Source organism: Lissotriton vulgaris, chromosome 6 (assembly GCF_964263255.1).
Source record: "Lissotriton vulgaris chromosome 6, aLisVul1.2, whole genome shotgun sequence".
In the NCBI taxonomy this organism is placed as follows: domain Eukaryota; kingdom Metazoa; phylum Chordata; class Amphibia; order Caudata; family Salamandridae; genus Lissotriton; species Lissotriton vulgaris.
In genome coordinates this window covers 1,668,157,693-1,668,181,631 of record NC_141694.1, presented here as the reverse complement: position 1 = coordinate 1,668,181,631, position 23,939 = coordinate 1,668,157,693, and the positions used below count along the sequence as shown (strand labels likewise).

General features: G+C 45.6%; 1 protein-coding gene across 1 annotated transcript in view; it reads left to right on the top strand.

Annotated features, from left to right (window-relative positions):
• The window catches only part of LOC147709279 (voltage-gated delayed rectifier potassium channel KCNH1-like), an 815,455-nt gene that overhangs the window by 177,069 nt on the left and 614,447 nt on the right, over nt 1–23,939 (top strand). Inside the window, exon 2 of the mRNA XM_086925924.1 lies at nt 6,867–6,893. Within this exon, the coding sequence (XP_086782050.1) occupies nt 6,867–6,893 (27 nt within the window). The remainder of the gene's footprint in view (nt 1–6,866; nt 6,894–23,939) is intronic.

Sequence of the window (23,939 nt, the reverse complement as noted above, 5' to 3'; positions counted from 1 at the left end):
AGTTGCTTGTGCTACAATAAAGTTAACTCTTCATTTAAAAAAAAAAAAATACCTCAGAAGGAACAGGATCTTTAAGCAAGTGAATTGTTGTTCCTCATGAAGGAAACACTTGCTACAATCAGCAACCTTGAATAAACTGGTCTAAAAGTAAATCGCTTACTGAAAAACAAACAACGTTTCCAGCACGTGATTTGAGAATCATAATTAAGGCGTCCAGTTTTCCCTTTTTAGGTCTCGGGACCGTTAAGCTGCGAAGCAGCTTCCGGTCAGGAGATTTAATGACTCTTAGTAGGGCAGTTTAGACCCGCCTCTCAGCTCAGTTCGCTTCCATTGGCTGGCTTCCTAAACAGAGGCCAGCCATTGGAAGAGAAGTGAGTCACTCCAAACAAGCCCTGTCTTATTCGGATTCGGGGGCGTAAGTTTTGCTGTTCTTTAGCTCGTGACGTCGTCCGTCACTCAGGACAGCAAAACACGCCCCCGAATCCGAAAAATGTCGGAAGGTTTGAGGCAGCCATTTCTGCCCGACCGCCGCCGCCGCCTCCCCAAACAGCTGGTGAGTGCCGTTTTTCTTGTTCTTGATTTCTCTGCTGTTTAGTTTCTGTCTCTCTTCCCCCCCCCCACCTTCCCTCTGCCCGCAGCTCTCCTTCGTCTCTCGTCGCACCCCCCCACTCCCCTTCGTCTCTCCTCGCCCCCCGTTTCCGCTGCTCAGCTCCCCCCACTCTCTCCCCACGGAGCTCCCATCTCTCTCGTCTACTTAGCTCGACACTCCAGCAATCGCAACGCCGTGGAGAACACACCTCAGCCCCAGGACGCAGAGAAGCCCCCCCCCCCGAGCCAGGGTCGGGTCTGACCTGGCCTGCCCCGGATCAGGGTCCGAGCCCGGAGGCGCAGCGGTGAACGCGAGTTTGAAGTCCCATCCCCTGGGTAAGTTCAGAGTGTGCTGTGCATCAGTCACATACTTAGATGCAGGTCTCAATCACCAGTACGAACGGAACAAACATTATGTATGACAGAACGTGTCTATTTTTCACCATCTGTCGATTGCCAGCCTCTTTACTGCCGTAGTACTTTTGCTTTTTTTCTTTTACATGTAAAAATGTTACTGAATGAGTTAACCTGAATGCTTCCATGCATTGGGTCAAATGGAGTTATGTTTTTTAGCAGGGTCTCGTTTAAAAAAAAAATTGTGCCCAGCTTCGCAATTATGTTCGCAGGTCACTGGGGCTACACGTAATATTATGGAATTGGAATTTTGAGTCACGTTACTTTGTTGTTGATCTGAGGCATGAATTAGTTCACAGGGTTTCGTCTCTTCTTTGTATCTGGGTACCCCAATATGCAAGCTAGACAGGGAAGAGTGTTTCGGTGTGGCCCGGGCTGGCACAACTTGACCCAGATGTCCCTGCTCCCTTGCTGCTCCCGACTTTTGACCCAGATGTCCCTGTTCCCTTGCTGCTCCTCGCTGTTTCTTAGCATTAGCATAAAACCTGATCCCGAGTTTCTGTCTCTCCCCCCCCACCTTCCCTCTGCCCGCAGCTCTCCTTCATCTCTCGTCGCACCCCCCCGCCCCCCTTCGTCTCTCCTCGCCCCCCGTTTCCGCTGCTCACCTCCCCCCCACTCTCTCCCCACGGAGCTCCCATCTCTCTGGTCTACTTAGCTCGACACTCCAGCAATCGCAACGCCGTGGAGAACACACCTCAGCCCCAGGACGCAGAGAAGCCCCCCCCCGAGCCAGGGTCGGGTCTGACCTGGCCTGCCCCGGATCAGGGTCCGAGCCCGGAGGCGCAGCGGTGAACGCGAGTTTGAAGTCCCATCCCCTGGGTAAGTTCAGAGTGTGCTGTGCACCAGTCACATACTTAGATGCAGAAAACTCTTTCATGTGCTTTACATTTATTATTAGGGATTCGAGGCACAGGATGAGTGCGGTTTGCTCAGCGAGTTAAGTCTAGGAAACAAACCTCCGGAGCCATGGCCTTAGATGCAACACCAAGGTCTCAATCACCAGTACGAACGGAACAAACATTATGTATGACAGAACGTGTCTATTTTTCACCATCTGTCGATTGCCAGCCTCTTTACTGCCGTAGTACTTTTGCTTTTTTCCTTTTACATGTAAAAATGTTACTGAATGAGTTACCCTAAATGCTTCCATGCATTGGGTCAAATGGACTTATTTTTTAAGCAGGGTCTCGTTTAAAAAAAAAATTGTGACCAGCTTCGCAATCATGTTCGCAGGTCACTGGGGCTACACGTAATATTATGGAATTGGAATTTTGAGTCACGTTACTTTGTTGTTGATCTGAGGCATGAATTAGTTCACAGGATTTCGTCTCTTCTTTGTATCTGGGTACCCCAATATGCAAGTTTTAAGACTTGGTTTCTGCAACTTGAGCCAAATTCTTACAGCAATCATGAGGCCTTCAGCCCTGGAATTATACTGATGGTAAACACGGACCTAGAGTTGTTATTTAGGGGCGTGCGGGTTAGGCTTATCTGATGGTAGCTGTGCTAGTCAATTTTACATCTTGTCATTCCATATTCTCCCTAGACATGTAAGGTGTGTGTCTAGTTAGTTTAAATACCTAAATAGAAAAGTGAATACTAAGATACGGACAGTTGAGTGTGACGCGTCGTACAGACTCTGTAGAACAGGGTTGCCTCTATCAGGGAGGCCCCTAAAAGGCAGGGGCACTGGGCCAGAGCCCACTTGGCCCATGCCTTAAAAAGTCTGTGTGCATATCTCACCTCCAGGACCATTCTTACAGACCTGACCGAGTGAGTGGCTCGATAAGATAGCAGGGCTCTCCCCGGGCCGGACAGGGCGACACACTGCTGGTAGGGTGCCTTAGAAGCATGTGCACTTGTAATCACGCCATTATTATTTTTGTAGTGCGCTGCCTCCTAGGACATTTGAAGGGTTTTGTTTGCAACAAAATGGGGAAAACGTACATTACCTGCAGGGAGGCGTTAATTCAGAGTAGGGAGTGCAGAGTGCAGAGTGCAGAGTGCAGGGTGCAGAGCTGTGAGTGCAGAGTGCAGAGTGCAGAGCTGTGAGTGCGCGCAGGTGCAGAGTGCAGAGTGCAGAGTGCGTGCAGAGTGGAGAGTGCAGAGTGCGCGCAGGTGCAGAGCTGTGAGTGTGTGCAGAGTGGTGTGTGCAGAGTGGTGTGTGCAGAGAGGTGTGTGCAGAGTGGTGTGTGCAGAGTGGTGTGTGCTGTTGAGTGCAGAGCTGTGAGTGCAGGTGCAGAGTGGTGTGTGCTGTTGAGTGCAGAGCTGTGAGTGCAGGTGCAGAGTGGTGTGTGCTGTTGAGTGCAGAGCTGTGGGTGCAGGTGCAGAGTGGTGTGTGCTGTTGAGTGCAGAGCTGTGAGTGCAGGTGCAGAGTGGTGTGTGCTGTTGAGTGCAGAGCTGTGAGTGCAGGTGCAGAGTGGTGTGTGCTGTTGAGTGCAGAGCTGTGAGTGTGTGCAGAGTGGTGTGTGCAGAGTGGTGTGTGCTGTTGAGTGCAGAGCTGTGAGTGCAGGTGCAGAGTGGTGTGTGCTGTTGAGTGCAGAGCTGTGAGTGCAGGTGCAGAGTGGTGTGTGCTGTTGAGTGCAGAGCTGTAAGTGTGTGCAGAATGGTGTGTGCAGAGTGGTGTGTGCTGTTGAGTGCAGAGCTGTGAGTGCAGGTGCAGAGTGGTGTGTGCTGTTGAGTGCAGGTGCAGAGCAGTGAGTGCAGGTGCAGAGTGGTGTGTGCTGTTGAGTGCAGGTGCAGAGCAGTGAGTGCAGGTGCAGAGTAGTGTGCGCTGTTGAGTGCAGGTGCAGAGCAGTGAGTGCAGGTGCAGAGCAGTGAGTGCAGGTGCAGGGTAGTGAGCGCAGGTGCAGAGTGGTGTGTGCTGTTGAGTGCAGAGTGCTGTGTATTGGCAATGTAAATGACAATGCCATTTATTTATGATTTAAAGAAAAAAAAAGAAATGTCATGAGCAATGCCAATAGCTCTACCTTTAATGATGCCGAGACCATTGCATTGTAAATGCTTGTTAATGATTTTTACAGATAAATACAGACAGATAACAATTTGTTTCCTGTCTGTATTTATTTTCAAAAGTGAAAGAATATTGAAAATTCTGATTCTTGCGAAAATATCTCCATGCTGTCTGTCATGAATTTCCGGCAAAATCTGAGCAGATAGACAGCATGGGGTGTTAAAAAAAGAGGATGAGATTTCCTTAAATACAGGCACATGTTAACATATATTTGTAGTATATCGCTAATATGTGGGTGTAGTGTTTTGTTAAATGGGGCAGCTTAATATACCTCAATGCGACATATATCCACATATGAGCGCATGTCTACGAGTTAAATAACTGTGGAAATATACCATTTTACAGCACTATTTATTCTCAAAACAGAAAATAAATATGGATAAAAATGCTTCTTTCTTGTTCTGTACTGCGCCGGGATGCCCCTGTGTAACTGAGCGCATTATAAATTTTATATAATAATGATAATAATAATAATAATAATAAATACCAATAAGAGGGGCATAAAAGAAATATGGAAAAATACAGACGGAAAATTAAAAAAACATCAGGGGTGGCCTTAGGCATGTGCAAGCTGTGCACCTGCACAGGGCCGCCAAACCCCAGGGGCCGCCACGCCATTATATATCCTTAATATAATAATCCTCTGAGGATGCATACATACTTGCGTGGCAGCCCCTGGCAGGGATTTGTTGCCTCCGGCTCTGTTCCACTTCCAAATACCCTGACCCCCCCCTCTTCGGGGCCCCCTACCTACGCTCCCTGCCCAGGGCCGCCATGAGCCTAGAGCCGCCCCTGAAAACATAAACACCATAAAACCCGGATCCCTGATTGTAATATGTTTGTCAGATCTCAGAGCAAAGCTGAATAGGATACAGGCATTCGTAAAACTTGACCCTCGTTCTCAATTTATGTTACAAGCCTTTGAAGGATTCCTATTGACATTTTAGTGATTCATTGAATAATCTTTTTACACGACTTGCAGAGAAACCTAAACATTTATGACTTTCGCCATGTGCATTAACATGTTTTCTGTTTTTTCAATTTACAGTATGGACATTATCTCATAGACAGACAGGTACAGAATGATGTAATCTGCAGTTATTTTGTCCCTGTTAGCGCTCCTTCCCAATATTTCCCCATTACCTTTGACTACAGCATCCCTATTGTTCTGTTCCAAGTTCTGTTAATTTGCAAATACCAAAAAAAATCTAAATTTACACAGAAGTATAGTTTTGGTGATCTTAACAATTACATGAATTGTAATACCACTAAACATTTACTATTCATTACATTGGCTATTATTTTTTACAATGTACATATTTTCATTTTACACTAAATGCTCACATTTTTAAATACATCCCATGATGTTGTAAAATAACAAGCTTTGGAATGGAACGACCGACCTTTCTATAGTTTGCTTGCTGAATTCAGCATCTATTACGGTAAAATAGTTCTAGTCGAACCTGCTTTTTGAAATTGTTGCTTCAGCTTGTAGTTCCTATTTTAAGGTGACTTTGTATACTTTTTTTAACGACCACCCCTGTATTTTGCTTTTTCTAACCTCAAGCTAGGATGCATTGCAACAAATGCGTAGTTTCCCCTCTTTGAAACATAATGTACCCTGTGCAATTACCCCCATCGCTACCACTTTGTGCTTTGATGTTACATCTGGGGGACAAACAAATCGGGGAGTGGGTTTGTCGTTGTGTTAGACAGGCTTGTGTGATGTCTTCTATACATGCCATGGTTTTGTGAAATGTTTTTCTATGTGACCATGTTGTCTAATTTTTTTGTTCAGTTGCATAATTTATCTATACATATATGTGTTTTCTGGTGGCCATGCCATTGTTTTATAAAAGTCTATGAGATCTTTCAAAACAAAATCGAACTAATGATGCTTTTAAATCTATATATATTTTTTTAAATATGAACGCATTATGTTGACCTTAGATGCCAGATGTTAGGTATATTTATTAAGCTAAAATATTTATCTGCATGCTTTTCCATTCACAAAAAAAATACAAAATGAGTTTCGCTTGATGAACTAAATCACATGTAATCATACAATTCATTCTATGAAAAACATTGCATAACTCCAATGTCCAGTCCATGACTTCAGATAAAATACATTGGGGCATATTATCAAGCACATGCGATAATTATTGAAAATCGGCCATAGCGCGATTTTCATTATCGCCATCTATCGCTGGATTTCAGCGCCAGGTTAGCAACGTATTATTAACGCTTTTCACCCGGGCGATGTGAAATCCAGCGATAGAGAGTGATAACATGCATTAGCGTGAGAAAAGCCCCGAAAATTGACCAGCGGTATTGTAAACCTTGATAATAGGCAGGTGTGGACTTAGCCCTGAGATCCGTCTCCCATGTTACCGATGGCTAAGTCGGATTAATAGCAGGAGTTAAAATCCTGCGATAAAGGAGCCTTAGCGCCACTTTGATCATCGATTCGCGGGTCTGGGGCATCCTTGCAAATATTGCGATGCAGTTTTAGCGATGTTTACCTACGTTGTTCTGTGAGGAACACCCACTTTGCATGTCATTAGCGATAATAATTGCTGACAAACAAAGTGGAGAAAAGACGGGTGCTAACTCAAGGAAACATGCGTTAGCGTGTCCTTGATAATAGAGCAATATTTAAATCGCCGCTTTTTAGCCAAAAACGGCAGCTAAAGCGGCAAAATTGGGCTTGATAAAATGCCCCTTTGAGTGGCCTTTCTTGATGGTCAGGAAAGTTTGTTAAATAAAACTATGGAAATCCACTCTCCACTGGTATCCAGGTATGAAACCTGGATTTCAACTTCAAGCCTTATTTTTCTCTGTCTCTGTACAGGGGCAGGTCATTGTGTTGGAGGTGCAGGTAAGTAAATGCGCTGTTCTTCCTTTTTCATTCCGCCCGCAGCTCTGTTGCTTAAATAGCCTGGATCCTAAGACGCTACAGGAAATGTGGCTCAAAATTTGCCAAAACGGCTGATCTGCCCATACTGGCTCCACGCTACTTTAGATTCGAAAAATAGGAAGTCCAATGTAGAGGGCTACTAACTAGACCCAGTTGTTGCGTTGGGGCCAAAAAGAATAGATTATTGTTGGCCCAGAGGGCACGTCCTTCATGTTATAAAATCAGTTTTATAATCTGCGGGTAAAGGAAATTAATGTAGCCCTTGCCTGACCACAAACCAGTTAACAACCACACTTAAGGGTGACCTACCAGATTTGTACACATGAAGTTATCCATTTTTTTGTATTTTTCAATTTTAACTAACTTTTGTACAGCGGGTTTTATAGAAAGTTTTCTTAATGAAAAACTCCCTCTTTTTACATTTTAATGTCGAGAGGCATTTTAGCCATTTTACAAAATGTAGCTACTTTTTGGGCACTATAAGCATCAGTACTCTGTATTCTATTGTCTGGATCAATTTTGAGTGACATCCTCCTGCTGGATAGCTGCAAATGTCTGAACATTTAAAATATATGCATGCTGCTTTAGGGAAAGAACAAGCCCACCATCTTGCTGCAGAACAACCATCTTGTGTTGGGACATTGTGATGACACTATCGTTCAAAGTGAGCTAGCAGACTGTGGTGAGCATTTACAATCTTTATGCCAATGACCTCAAAATGTGCTTGATTAGCAAAGATATGCGCTTCAACTTCTGAGGAAGATCATAGCTGCATTTCTGCTTTCTTATTATTACTCCAAATGCTTGGATCTATATTGGATTTGGGAAATGAGTTGCCCTTATGTTTTGTTTTAAGGGTATTTTGTGAACAAGTTAAAAGGATACAAGGATTTCTGTTGCGATATCTGAAGGGACTTTTTGCTTTCCAGCTGCTACATAAAGATGCAAATTTACTACTATTTGTGGGAGCAATTTGGCACACTATGCCAACTATTTGTTTTACCCTGGCCATCCAAATAAGGTGAGCCATGGAACATGGTATTTTCCCGGTGGCATGGAAGAGAGCTATTGTAAAGCCTCTTCTCAAAAAGTCCACCCTGGATCCCAGCATATTGAAGAACTTCAGGCCAATATCCCTCTTGCCGGCCCCTGCTAAGATGCTGGAGGCCCACTTGAATTATCATCTTTCCAATTTCCTTGATGCTTCAGGGTTTTTGGATGGGTCCCAGCATGTCTTTAGAAAGCTACATAGCACGGAATCTGCTTTGACTAAAGTCACGGATAATATCCGCAGGAAAGTAGATCTGGGGCAAACCACCGTGCTTGTACTGCTGGATCTTACAGCAGCATTCGATACCCTGTCTCCCGACACTTTAACATCTAGGTTAAGGGAGGCAGGGGTAGCAGGACCGGCCCTCAGTCTCCTGAGCTCCTTTCTTCACCAACGAGAGCAGCGTGTAATGCTAGGAGAGTACCTCTCCCCTGTTAAGTCTTTGCAATGCGGGGTGCCACAGGGGTCGGCATTGAGTCCGACCCTGTTCAATATCTACGTGGCCCCCCTTGCAAGACTAGTAAGATCTCAGGGGATGGAGGTAGTGTCGTATGCCGACGACACGCAGATTATGGTGTCCCTGACCCACTCTGTTAATGTCACCGCGTCAAGCTTTAGATCCTGCATGCAACTTGTTGCAGAGTGGATGATTCTCAACTCACTAAAGCTGAATGGTGACAAGACAGAGGTCCTGGTCTTTGGCAAAGACCAGGGCATGTGGTCGGGTGAGTGGTGGCCTTCATCTTTAGGCATCTGCCCCACTCCCACACAATCTGCTAGAAACCTAGGCGTCATCTTTGACACTCGGCTCTCCATGGAACTCCAGGTCAATAGGACGGTGGCCACCTGCTGGGGTGTCATCAGGACTCTGAAAAGAATCGTCCACTATCTTTCCCCTCAGGCACGGAAGCAGATTGTGATCGCTCTTGTTGGCTCAAGGCTCGACTATTGTAATTCACTTTACGCCGGGGCCAACAAGGGCCTTCTGCAGCGCCTGCAGGTTGTACAAAATGCGGCGGCGCGTTTTGTTCTGACCCTGCCTTGGCTGTCCTCTATGACCTTGGCTAGGAAGAATCTCCATTGGCTCCCTATTCCCTCCAGAATCCTGTTCAAACTTCTCTGCCTCACATATAGTGCTCTGATGGCAGGCCCAGCTGATGCCCTTGGATCTCTGCTCACTAGGTATGTTCCGAACAGATGTTTACGCTCGCTAGATCTAAACCAACTGGTTATTCCGCGAGCTAAGAAGGCTAGATGGGGGAGCAAGGCCTTCTCCATCCTGGCACCCCAGATCTGGAATACACTTCCCCTGGAGATCAAATCACTGCCTTCACTTGATCTCTTCAGGAAAGCGTTGAAAACTTGGTTTTTCACTAAAGCATATCAGTAAGCTCCTGTTTCTGACTGCCGTCAGCTAGTTGTTTGCGTTAGGCGCCTTGACGCCCATTGGGCATAGTTGCGCGTTACAAATGCCATTTCATTCATTCATTCAAGGTTGCCTTGTCCTAGAACTGCTCCTGATTTGAGACTTCGTATGCCATTTATTATATTTATAACCCACTAATTGCTAAAGTTGGGGCCACAGCATCCCCTCTCTTGAAATTTATTGGGAATCAATGCAGAGATGTGCAAGTGAAAGATGCTTTTCCGAGGTCTGTCTTACGGCCTTGGCCACTGGATGATTTTCAGCATTATCCCCTTCAATTTTCAAAACAAATCTTTTTCACTAGCATTTATCAAATTAGCAAATCTGCCAGGTCATACAGGAAAGTTCCACAGCATAGCACAGCATCAGTAGTTGAAGTATCAATCAAGCATGTGCATTCAGCTTTGACGTGGACTGTGCCTAGTCAGGGTGTTGCCATGGGGAGCGACTTTGTGTGTGCAGTTCAGCTGTAGTAGGTTGCTGATGTCAGGGCCCGGCAGTGGGTGTAATGTCTCAAACATCGTAAACTCGGGGGAGACAAAAGAAAGGGGCGCTGAGGAAGAGTGGGTGGAGCATGGCAGTAAGCGTGCAGACTGTTGTTTGCAGTAGAGCTATGAGGCAGGTTGGCGTGCCTGTGTTCCAACGACCCTAGGGTGCCCCAGCATTGCGGTGGACGGGTTCTCAAGGCTATCTAGAGCGGAAGAGAAAATCAGCCCACTGTGGGGAGGTAGGTCTACTTCGAAGGTGCCGGACCTCCCCGGAGCGAAGTGCAGCCTCCTCCGCCGCACCCCATTTATGCAGTGCATCCCTCCAGCCTGCAACGGGCAGTGGGAGTGGGGAGCACCAGTGTAGAGTGATGGTGTGCTTGGCCCGCAGTAGTGCTAGGACAGTGAATCTCGACTGCACTTTGTAATGTTTTTGCCACTTGAAGAGACCTAGGGAGCAGGTCTACCAGGAGGAAATGTCTGGCAGTCCGGTGACTTCCGGGAGTATGTTGTGCACTGCATGCCAGTAAACCTGAAGGGATGGGCATGACCACATCATGTGTACAAGCCTGGCTTCCGCAGTGTGGCAGCATGGACACTCGAACGGTGTAGCCAGGAAGTGACCGTGCAACTGTTCGGGTGTAATGTATGCTCTGTGTAGGATGAAGAACTGTATGTTCTTAAAGCGCGTGTTGTGGGAGACCTTCTGTGGGGAATCAGGGTTCGCTCACATTATTTTGCTTGCAAATCCTGTCCGAATTCTTCCTCCCATTGAAGGTGGGGGGGGGGAGAAGAGAGTTGGCCGTCAAGTCTCGCATTGCAGCATTATGCCCTTCATAGTATTAAAACAGTGCCATCCTAGAAACCTACTCTTTGGATATTTCTGCATTTAAAGAGGGCATAAATCTAACAGCTACCCCTCCAAGCTGGTCCCACACAACGTATAACACATATATCAGATATATACCTGCGGAAAGACTGTGAGATGGTGAAATAATTAATCATTTGTTTATTTGAATGAAAAACGATGAAGTAAAGACAACCTAAGTAATTTCCAGAGAGCAGCTGATATTACTAGATGGGATATACTGAGGGGTATTTGGGCAGGCTGCAACCAAGACCCAAGAAGACCCCTGGCAGTATATTTGCGAGGCACATTTTTATCTATTGGTGCCCCTGGTTTTTGTTAAGTCCCCACCTTTTGCAGTAAAGCAAGGCATTGTACACCCATTGATTCTCCAGTGCATAACATGGTGATATAAGTGTCTGTGAGGGTTCATATACAGGTTGAACCAAGTTTATAGAATATGTGCCTACAGTATTTGTTTCCAAGCTTGTTCTCATCATTTATTTTCCCATCAATTAAGTGAACAGCCCCCCCCCCCCCCCCCCCACCCGTTCCTCAGTGATCTCCTATGTAAATAATAATGCTCATGGCCAGTAGTTCTTGTTCCCCACTCAGGTAATTTTCCACTTCTTAAGGATCATAGGGCATCTCTTGGGGATTCTTTGGCCTCTTTTAGCATTTAGAGCGTATTTGAGGGCAGAAAGGATACAACGTTATACTTTAAAATGAGGAAAGCATCTGCAAGATATTTTAATAACGACAAGCTCTGCGTTCCTTGATGATTACTTAGGTGTTTTTGTGACGGAAAAGCTCCCTTGTTCTTCTGTTGCCTATATCTAATCTTATAATGTAATAGGGCAGTGATGAAGAGAGGACTTGGGAGTAACATGCAGATTACTTTCACAATATCAATAATCTTCTTAACACCAAACCCATTACTTCATCACTGCTGCCAAACCTTCAATGGTTCTCCGAGCGGTGGATTGCAGGTTAGTTATTGACTAGTGCTTTGGGATTTTCCTATTCGAATAGTGGAAGTGGTTATCTTGGAATTACATCTTGGGAATGGGGAGAGGAGGAGAATAGAAGGGCCCCGGATGTAGTTTGACTTACCGGTATGTAGTAAGTATTCAGCTCATACCAAACTGAAAGGTAAGCAACTTGTAGCAATATTGTGGTTTTTCTTCAAACCACACTAAAGTATATCCATACACAGTGAAAAGCAAAACACAAGGAGATAATGGACGGAGCGCTGACACTTTTCAGATACTCACCCTCATGTCACAGATTTGGGTTTATTCCATCATGGTTCTTTAGCTCACTTTGCCACCCCAGTTCAGACCCAGCCATATGCAAATCAGCCTTGACCCCGTTCGTCTTGGGATTAGTCCAGCCCAAACTGCCAAGTCAGGTCTTCTATGGACCGGAAACAAGCATCTTGGGACCGGTTTCGGGGTAGCACCCCTCATCAGCCAGGCTAGTTTGAATCCAGTGGCAAAGTGGGAAAAGTGTGACAGGAACTAAAACAACGTTTAAACCATGAAATTAAAAAAAAGACGTCCAAGTAAAAGCAAATATGAAAATCTGATCAAAATAGGCTGTGTGTTTTAGGCAGTAAAGAACGCAAAATGGTGGTGTAATACAGGGAGATGTCATTTCAAGTTCCATTGACTGGGTTACATGATCCCCATGTGGAGGCTTGTGGCATAAAAGAACCAACCAGAAAGACCACCTACACTGGAGCCCCAGATGATGCCTCTAGTGCACACAATAGCAAATTATCAAGACATTGTGGTCAACATACAATCAATCCAACATTTGCTGACATAGTGCTCTGACGTAGCCCAAGCAAGCAACATTTACTGATGCTACACAAAACACATTAATAAACATAGCAGGAGTGCCAGGATGACAGGGATGGAGTTCGCTTCACCAGCTGTGCACTTAGACCTAGCTAACAGTGGGGGAAGAAAACTTCAAGTAACCCTGGTATCTTCGAGGATAAATGGGACTTTTCAGTCTGGACAGCCAGCATTTGCAGTTTTCAAAGACCCTCTGCTTACTCTCTCACCACTGATTCAAGAAATTTACATATATTTTCTAGTAATTTAATCGCGGCTTACCAGGGCCAGGTACACTCCTTACATTGGAGATGGGCCAAGGTTTCACATTTTCAATGGAACAAGCCACTTGTATCCACAAATCCAAGTCTTTACATGCCCAGAACCATAACATCAAATACTTTACAAAGTAAACAGTTCAATTTATTAATGAATCAATACATCAATGACCAGAGCCCATTACAGCAACTTACAGTCATCTCAAAGCGCCTAGGGGCATATTCACAAGGAGCTATCAGGAGTGCCAGAGGGACCTGCTCTGCCCTGTCCCTCTGGCACTCCAGCACACGGCGTTGGAAGGCCATGTGTTGTTCCTGGGGTCTTGTGGGAGTGTCGGGGCTGTGGGTGCCTCCTGCTTGGTGCTTTGGGTAGTGGGTGGGGTCTCCTCAATGTAGCTGGTCTGCCCTGATCCTGGAGGCGAATGGCGGTCAATGATGTCTTGGATGGCTTGGGTGTTGATGTTGATGTTGTCCTCCTCGTCATCAGTGAAGAGTGGCTGGGACTGCTCTGCAGGAGGTACCCCTGCGATGTGAAGGGGAGGTGGTGTATTACAGTGTGTCCAGATGTATGTAGCCGCATGGTACATGTTGACATACAGACAGCATGGCATTGTACATTGTGCCAGTCTGTAGATCTGGGCGAGGTCCCAGAGTCCTTGTGGGTGTGCACTGTGCTCTGCTTGATTGTGCATGTGTGCCATTGTGCCCAGTACGTGGTGGTCACTCACCCTGTTGCGGTTGTGTTGTGTCCTGTTGAGCAGTGTCTGACCCCTCGACTCCGGCCACAGTCTCCACACTGATGACTGTGGACACCAGCTCCTCCATGTCATCCAGCTCGAGCTGTGACGCTGGGCCCCCACCTCCAGTCTGCGTTGCTGCCCTCTGGTTGGCGGAGAGTTTCTCCTTGGTCCACCGCTTGATGTCATTCCATCGCATCATGACCTTGTCCATTGTCCTCTTGTGCTCACCGATGGCATTCACCTTGTTCACGATGTCCCGCCATATGCCATTTTTGGTGCCCAATGACTCGTTGGAGGTGACGAACAGTTGTTGATGGTGTTCCATCACCTCTGCAACTATGATCCTGTTCACCCGAGGACTGAACTTCCTCTTCCTCTTCTTCTTCTCCTTGCTCTTCTTTGTCCCCGTGGTCCCGGGATGGTCATCCGAGGTGCTTGTGGGGTTGTGCTTGTCCTCTGCGCCTGCACCGGCTGCCTCTGTGGTGCTTGGGTATTGGTCAGCTTGTGTTTGGGTGTTTTTCTGCCTTTATGGTGATTTTTCCCACCAACCAGGTGTGTGTTGCAGGCCTGGTTCTGCTTATCGCTGTTTCCTCATCACGCTTAGACCCATCGCAGGTTTTTTGGTGTTGTGGTTTGTGTTTTTGTCTCCATTGAGGTGGTTGTATCGCGGACATTGTCGGCGGTTTCGGCAGACTAATGCATACTACTGCGACGTTGTGAATTCCACGTTGACACTGGGTTATTTTCCCACGATGGGCTGCGATGTTGAAAGTTGCGTTATGCTACTCTTGCGGTAGTTATCACACGTTCTTGTGAATATTCCCCCTAGTTGCTTTGTTAATTGAACTGATCTTACCATAGTGCAGTTTAGCGGTGAAGTGTTGGTTCTGGCTTTCTGAATGCAAAGCCTGAACGACACAGACTTTAGGTAGAATGTAAAGTGGAGTTCTATGAATAATTTCATGATTATGAATGGTAATATTGTACCTCTGCCGTGATTTGTCAGGATTAGACCAAAAATAAAAAATAAAAAATATGGACATTAATATAAATTATTAATTGTATCATACGCTATGGACAATTCACAAAGCTTTTGTTAGTAGAAAACACATTTCATTTAAAGTTGTGATGTACGCATATGAAAATTATGCATAGTTCATAAAGGTTAGAAGAAGCACAAGGTATGTGTGTGTTACATGTGATAGTTTAAGCAGGGATTTGTGGTGCCACATAAATCTGGATTGCGATTGGATGAGTGTGCGTACCCAGGGAGTGGTAGAGTGGCAGTTCATTCAAGAGAAAATTGGTTTATCTCGACAGAGGAGAACTTTTTGTGCATGCGCAAATGTTTAGATGTTCAGGCGAGCACTCGTTCTAATCCGGACCCCTAACTTATACTCGGGTGGAAGTGGCCTACTTTGTGCAGCACATCCGATGAGGAGTACCAACCAATCCAGTAACTGCAAGATGTGTGGAGAGGGACTGCACCTTGAAATAAAGGTAATTGTTTACAAGGGAATTGAAGATATTTTACAAGCCCTGTCCTTGTACAATGTATACACTGTGTACAATACATACATGTGATGTTAGAATATTGGTGGTCAGCGTGCATTCCATCTGATTACCATATTCAGACATGGATACATTACATTATCACTTAGACAAGAACGTAAATTGGGAACATGTATTAACTGCATACACTTGTAAGCATAAAATACACTTTGCACAATTTATATGCTAATGCCAACTTTTTGTGAACGTTCCACCTTATTAGTTTACACTGCCTGCCCCTTTGCAGTTTGCAGTTTAATATTACACATTTTCAAGCTGCTGTTTAAGTAGCATATCTCATTAATATTGACCATGTATTTTGATTCTCTAAAACATTGTTAAAGCAATTAGAAGATTTGACAAGAAATCATTTATATTGAAAAAGGCATTTGATACTCTGAAAAATCTTAAGTGTCTTAGAAGATTTAATAATAAATCAGGATAAGGTTATCTACAGAGGATATTAAATGTGTAAATGGGATGTCTAAAGACCCGAAGGCAAGGGCATTTGCCCTTTAAATTAAAATTAAATTAAAAGTTTCAAAACTCAGACTAGTTGGTGAAATCTTTCAGTACACGTTCACCAACATATGATAATATAAGACAAACTGCCAAAACACAAATTGACAGAGGAAAAAAATCAATTTCGCAGATGCACTTTGTTTTCTCCTTCTTTGTAAGGATTTTGTTATTCCTTCAGGATGTCGAGTGAGGGTGCTAATATTTCATTAATGTTCTTAATATATCGATGTTAGACGGACCGGGAGGGTCGGCCGAGGTTACGGGGAGAGGTCTCCAGGGAGAGCCGTCTCCAACGACTGTACAGATAAGCAACTTCCCCCCCCACAGACGGACACCACACAAGGTTGAAGGTTAACGAGACTTTATATGCAATTCTTAGGTTACGATGATGGATACAAGGAGGTCTGGACTCAGGGGTCCCCTCGGTTCTAGTCTCTGGTTTAGGAAAGGGGTAGCGGGACAGTCTTTGTTACCAACGAGTGGAAAATAGCTCTCAATCCTCGAGCTCGGCGTTCTAGATGATCGGGCCGCGGCGGAGCCAGGCAGGTCCCGAGATGGACGAAGGAAAACGACGGTCCGCGGCGGAGCCTGCAGGTCCCGGTGAAGATGGCGGTTACAACGGTCCGCGGCCACGCCAGCAGGTCCCGACGACGATGAAGGTGATGAAGATTACGACGGCTGTGGCAGCGCCAACAGGCAGGACGATGGTGCACAAGACAGAGCTACGGCAGCGCCAGTAGTCCGTCCAGGATGAGTTCCTCTTTACGTCTCTCGACTCCAAGATACAACTGCCTTCCTGCTCTGGAGCTGCCCCAGTTATAGGGCTGGCGTGCTTTGATGTCCGGACCCTCGCACTTGGAGGTCGGGAGGTCCGGGATGAGGGAGTCCAGACACCCAGCAGGGGGGTGGAGCCAGCGCCCGGGGAGGCGATGGGCGAGCGGCACTTGGTGGGGGAGAGCCATCGGCACCTCTTTCTCCCATTGACTTGCCAAGTAGCCCGCTCACCTCCTGGGTGGAGGGTGGTGCCGGAATGTCTGAGGCCGGCCCAGGCCCAGGGTTGAGGTCGATCGGGGGCCAGGCGGCCTCGTGGTGGAGTGTCCAAGATGGCGCCCCAGGCTGGGCGCGTGGGCCGGCAGTGGATCGGACCCACGAGGTCGACATGCTCGAGGGCAGGGGTCCCTGAGGGGACGGGGGACGTGCAATGGTGGTGTGTGGTACTTGCGGGACTGGACTCAGGCCTGGTTGGGCCGGGGGAGAGCGGCCCTTCATGTGGCCTGTCCAACAATCGAAAATAAATCAATACTCAGGAATGAATGTTTATCATGACAAAATAAACATTTTCAGGATTGGTGGTGAGGGAAGAAAGGAATACAGTCTTATTCGTGGGATATGTTCAGAAGTCGGCGTCAAACCTGTTCCCAGTTATGTGATATTTCTTTCCTCAATTACATGTCATCAAAAAACAAAGAGCGCCAATGCTGCCTTTGAATGATTCTCACTATCTTCCCATCTCACAATCGATTTAAACAAAAAGTGAGGAGATCAATGTCTCTTGAATGAATCTTCAATTTTATTGTTTATATTTTTTCATTTAGAGCTTTTTAGTTTTTTTCAGAATTTCTTTTTTTCAATTTGAAAAGATATATGACATACAAAATATGAAACACATATACATTTAAAACAATCCCCAACCAACACTCTCACATACACTCAATTGTGAATCACAAGCAATCACAGTCAGCCACTCTCACACACTCTCAACAATACAAAAATATCAACAGTTCAATGCAGTTCAATATAAATCGCATTTCCAATAGTGCCATAGACAGTATTTTCAGCCTATTTGTAAACTTTTTCTAAGCAATTCAAAAATTCTTTTAAATTCTTATGGCATCAAACAATACAGGGTCTACGCGTTTTGAACTCCTCCTATTTGTTGAGTTCTCATCAGGACCATACTTTATAACAGTGTATATTAATCACTGAAACATGTTCGTCTTGATACCCGGCGTATGACCACCGGTGTGTTTGGTTTGGTGTATCTCCTATCTCTATTTTCCTGGTGTTGGCGGAGGATAGAATGAATTGTTGTGTCTCCTTACGTATAAGGAGTCATTCCAGAGGACCGGAGCAAGTTATTTGGCGGTATCCGTTGATCAAGGTTTGGTTTGTCCGTGCTCCAGGTCCAGGGGGGTCCGTACGTTCTCCTGTGTTCGCACCTCAATTACATGTCAGGCATTAAATTCCAGCCTCTGTTACTTATTAAATGAAGTGCTTTACATCAAATACAAACTATTGCCCTTATAGATTATTGAGCATAACTAATCAGAACCTTAATTCTCTCCATGCTAATCAAACACAATGTATGTCTGTCTGCATACGTTGTAACTCATAAAACTATGAAGGACATAACCACACTGCAAAGGTAAACTCAGTGGCACAGGTAAGCTCAGAGGGGTGGTGGGCGGGGCAGGAGGGAAGACGACAGACGGAATAGGTGTTATTTATTTATTTAATTACACCTATTCGTCGTCTGTCAACTTCCCCAGCTCCCACCCCTCCCCCCGCCTCACCGAGCTTAACTGTGCTGGTCGCCGCTTCTTGAAGTTCCTTCACTCCTTACATTGGAGATGGGCCAAGGTTTCACATTTTCAATGGAACAAGCCACTTGTATCCACAAATCCAAGTCTTTACATGCCCAGAACCATAACATCAAATACTTTACAAAGTAAACAGTTCAATTTATTAATGGATCAATACATCAATGACCAGAGCCCATTACAGCAACTTACAGTCACCTCAAAGCGCCTAGGGGCATATTCACAAGGAGCTATCAGGAGTGCCAGAGGGACCTGCTCTGCCCTGTCCCTCTGGCACTCCAGCACACGGCGTTGGAAGGCCATGTGTTGTTCCTGGGGTCTTGTGAGAGTGTCGGGGCTGTGGGTGCCTCCTGCTTGGTGCTTTGGGTAGTGGGTGGGGTCTCCTCAATGTAGCTGGTCTGCCCTGATCCTGGAGGCGAATGGCGGTCAATGATGTCTTGGATGGCTTGGGTGTTGATGTTGATGTTGTCCTCCTCGTCATCAGTGAAGAGTGGCTGGGACTGCTCTGCAGGAGGTACCCCTGCGATGTGAAGGGGAGGTGGTGTATTACAGTGTGTCCAGATGTATGTAGCCGCATGGTACATGTTGACATACAGACAGCATGGCATTGTACATTGTGCCAGTCTGTAGATCTGGGCGAGGTCCCAGAGTCCTTGTGGATGTGCACTGTGCTCTGCTTGATTGTGCATGTGTGCCATTGTGCCCAGTACGTGGTGGTCACTCACCCTGTTGCGGTTGTGTTGTGTCCTGTTGAGCAGTGTCTGATCCCTCGACTCCGGCCACAGTCTCCACACTGATGACTGTCGACACCAGCTCCTCCATGTCATCCAGCTCGAGCTGTGACGCTGGGCCCTCACCTCCAGTCTGCGTTGCTGCCCTCTGGTTGGCGGAGAGTTTCTCCTTGGTCCACCGCTTGATGTCATTCCATCGCATCATGACCTTGTCCATTGTCCTCTTGTGCTCACCGATGGCATTCACCTTGTTCACGATGTCCCGCCATATGCCATTTTTGGTGCCCAATGACTCGTTGGAGGTGACGAACAGTTGTTGATGGTGTTCCATCACCTCTGCAACTATGATCCTGTTCACCCGAGGACTGAACTTCCTCTTCCTCTTCTTCTTCTCCTTGCTCTTCTTTGTCCCCGTGGTCCCGGGATGGTCATCCGAGGTGCTTGTGGGGTTGTGCTTGTCCTCTGCGCCTGCACCGGCTGCCTCTGTGGTGCTTGGGTATTGGTCAGCTTGTGTTTGGGTGTTTTTCTGCCTTTATGGTGATTTTTCCCACCAACCAGGTGTGTGTTGCAGGCCTGGTTCTGCTTATCGCTGTTTCCTCATCACGCTTAGACCCATCGCAGGTTTTTTGGTGTTGTGGTTTGTGTTTTTGTCTCCATTGAGGTGGTTGTATCGCGGACATTGTCGGCGGTTTCGGCAGACTAATGCATACTACTGCGACGTTGTGAATTCCACGTTGACACTGGGTTATTTTCCCACGATGGGCTGCGATGTTGAAAGTTGCGTTATGCTACTCTTGCGGTAGTTATCACACGTTCTTGTGAATATTCCCCCTAGTTGCTTTGTTAATTGAACTGATCTTACCATAGTGCAGTTTAGCGGTGAAGTGTTGGTTCTGGCTTTCTGAATGCAAAGCCTGAACGACACAGACTTTAGGTAGAATGTAAAGTGGAGTTCTATGAATAATTTCATGATTATGAATGGTAATATTGTACCTCTGCCGTGATTTGTCAGGATTAGACCAAAAATAAAAAATAAAAAATATGGACATTAATATAAATTATTAATTGTATCATACGCTATGGACAATTCACAAAGCTTTTGTTAGTAGAAAACACATTTCATTTAAAGTTGTGATGTACGCATATGAAAATTATGCATAGTTCATAAAGGTTAGAAGAAGCACAAGGTATGTGTGTGTTACATGTGATAATTTAAGCAGGGATTTGTGGTGCCACATAAATCTGGATTGCGATTGGATGAGTGTGCGTACCCAGGGAGTGGTAGAGTGGCAGTTCATTCAAGAGAAAATTGGTTTATCTCGACAGAGGAGAACTTTTTGTGCATGCGCAAATGTTTAGATGTTCAGGCGAGCACTCGTTCTAATCCGGACCCCTAACTTATACTTGGGTGGAAGTGGCCTACTTTGTGCAGCACATCCGATGAGGAGTACCAACCAATCCAGTAACTGCAAGATGTGTGGAGAGGGACTGCACCTTGAAATAAAGGTAATTGTTTACAAGGGAATTGAAGATATTTTACAAGCCCTGTCCTTGTACAATGTATACACTGTGTACAATACATACATGTGATGTTAGAATATTGGTGGTCAGCGTGCATTCCATCTGATTACCATATTCAGACATGGATACATTACATTATCACTTAGACAAGAACGTAAATTGGGAACATGTATTAACTGCATACACTTGTAAGCATAAAATACACTTTGCACAATTTATATGCTAATGCCAACTTTTTGTGAACGTTCCACCTTATTAGTTTACACTGCCTGCCCCTTTGCAGTTTGCAGTTTAATATTACACATTTTCAAGCTGCTGTTTAAGTAGCATATCTCATTAATATTGACCATGTATTTTGATTCTCTAAAACATTGTTAAAGCAATTAGAAGATTTGACAAGAAATTATTTATATTGAAAAAGGCATTTGATACTCTGAAAAATCTTAAGTGTCTTAGAAGATTTAATAATAAATCAGGATAAGGTTATCTACAGAGGATATTAAATGTGTAAATGGGATGTCTAAAGACCCGAAGGCAAGGGCATTTGCCCTTTAAATTAAAATTAAATTAAAAGTTTCAAAACTCAGACTAGTTGGTGAAATCTTTCAGTACACGTTCACCAACATATGATAATATAAGACAAACTGCCAAAACACAAATTGACAGAGGAAAAAAATCAATTTCGCAGATGCACTTTGTTTTCTCCTTCTTTGTAAGGATTTTGTTATTCCTTCAGGATGTCGAGTGAGGGTGCTAATATTTCATTAATGTTCTTAATATATCGAAAATAAATCAATACTCAGGAATGAATGTTTATCATGACAAAATAAACATTTTCAGGATTGGTGGTGAGGGAAGAAAGGAATACAGTCTTATTCGTGGGATATGTTCAGAAGTCGGCGTCAAACCTGTCCCCAGTTATGTGATATTTCTTTCCTCAATTACATGTCATCAAAAAACAAAGAGCGCCAATGCTGCCTTTGAATGATTCTCACTATCTTCCCATCTCACAATCGATTTAAACAAAAAGTGAGGAGATCAATGTCTCTTGAATGAATCTTCAATTTTATTGTTTATATTTTTTCATTTAGAGCTTTTTAGTTTTTTTCAGAATTTCTTTTTTTCAATTTGAAAAGATATATGACATACAAAATATGAAACACATTATATACATTTAAAACAATCCCCAACCAACACTCTCACATACACTCAATTGTGAATCACAAGCAATCACAGTCAGCCACTCTCACACACTCTCAACAATACAAAAATATCAACAGTTCAATGCAGTTCAATATAAATCGCATTTCCAATAGTGCCATAGACAGTATTTTCAGCCTATTTGTAAACTTTTTCTAAGCAATTCAAAAATTCTTTTAAATTCTTATGGCATCAAACAATACAGGGTCTACGCGTTTCGAACTCCTCCTATTTGTCGAGTTCTCATCAGGACCATACTTCATAACAGTGTATATTAATCACTGAATCATGTTCGTCTTGATACCCGGCGTATGACCACCGGTGTGTTTGGTTTGGTGTATCTCCTATCTCTATTTTCCTGGTGTTGGCGGAGGATAGAATGAATTGTTGTGTCTCCTTACGTATAAGGAGTCATTCCAGAGGACCGGAGCAAGTTATTTGGCGGTATCCGTTGATCAAGGTTTGGTTTGTCCGTGCTCCAGGTCCAGGGGGGTCCGTACGTTCTCCTGTGTTCGCACCTCAATTACATGTCAGGCATTAAATTCCTGCCTCTGTTACTTATTAAATGAAGTGCTTTACATCAAATACAAACTATTGACCTTATAGATTATTGAGCATAACTACTCAGAACCTTAATTCTCTCCATGCTAATCAAACACAATGTATGTCTGTCTGCATACGTTGTAACCCATAAAACTATGAAGGACATAACCACACTGCAAAGGTAAACTCAGTGGCACAGGTAAGCTCAGAGGGGTGGTGGGCGGGGCAGGAGGGAAGACGACAGACGGAATAGGTGTTATTTATTTATTTAATTACACCTATTCGTCGTCTGTCAACTTCCCCAGCTCCCACCCCTCCCCCCGCCTCACCGAGCTTAACTGTGCTGGTCGCCGCTTCTTGAAGTTCCTTCACCTGCTGCATGTCTAACTTAAGCATCTTTTGCTTCATAGGCAAGGCTTTGTGGGCCAATGAACCCCATAACCTCCAAATCATAGTCATGTCATATCCCATAAAAAACTGAGATCAAACATTTCATGGAAGATGTACCAGAAGAAGAGAAAATAGACAAAGACATCAAGACACAGCTGCAATCCAACTCTGTGAAATCTTGTGTTCAACCTTGAGATCCATACCCTTTTAAAGCCAATGCAGAAAAAGACTGTAATGACACCACAGCTCCAGACGTTGCCTTCCTCACGGAGACCTGGATGAACGCCTCTTCAGCTCCCGACATCGCCATCGCCATCCCAGAGGGCTACAAGATCGTCCGGAGGGACCGAAACGCCAACCAGATGGGAGGAGGCATCGCCATCATCCACAGGAGCACCATCCGTCTCACGACCAGCACCGACAACTCCCTGACCACCGCCGAACACCTGCATTTCCAGATCCACACCAACCCGAACACCACCCTCAGAGGCACCCTGATCTACCGACCCCCTGGACCACGCACACAATTCAGCGAGGACATCGCCGACTTCGTCAGCCCACATGCCCTCCCCTCCGCTGACTACATCCTCCTGGGAGACCTCAACTTCCATCTGGAGAACAACAACGACCGCAACACCAGCACCCTGCTCGACAACCTCACCAACCTGGGACTCAAGCAACTGGTGTCCACCCCCACCCACCTCGCCGGACACACACTCGACGCTGTCTTCTCATCCAGCAAGGACATCAACTTCAGCCACACCACAGAGCTTCAATGGACGGACCACAGCTGCGTCCACTTCACCTTCAAGAAAACAACGACCCACCACCACCAGCAACAGACCGCCCGCAGAAGCTGGAACAAGATCACAGCAGACCAGCTCGCCACCTCCCTGAGCCAGCACCCTCCTGCCAGCTCAGCGAACCCCAGCCAGGCCGCCGACAACCTCACGAAGTGGATCAGCAACTGCGCGGACGAACTCGCCCCACTGAGGACCCCGCCCAGCAGACCCGGCAGCAAGAAAGCCCCATGGTTCACCGACGAACTCAAGAGCTCCAAGAAGAACTGCCGAGCCCTCGAGAAAGTCTGGAGAAGGGAACCGACACCGGACAACAGGACCTCCTTCAAACTTGCCACCCGGAAACACCACCAGCTGATCCGCGCCGCCAAGAAAACAGCATTCAAGGACCGGTTGGACAACAACGCACACAACTGCAAGGAACTCTTCAACATCGTCAAAGAGCTTTCCAACCCCAGCGCAGGAAACAACGACATCACCC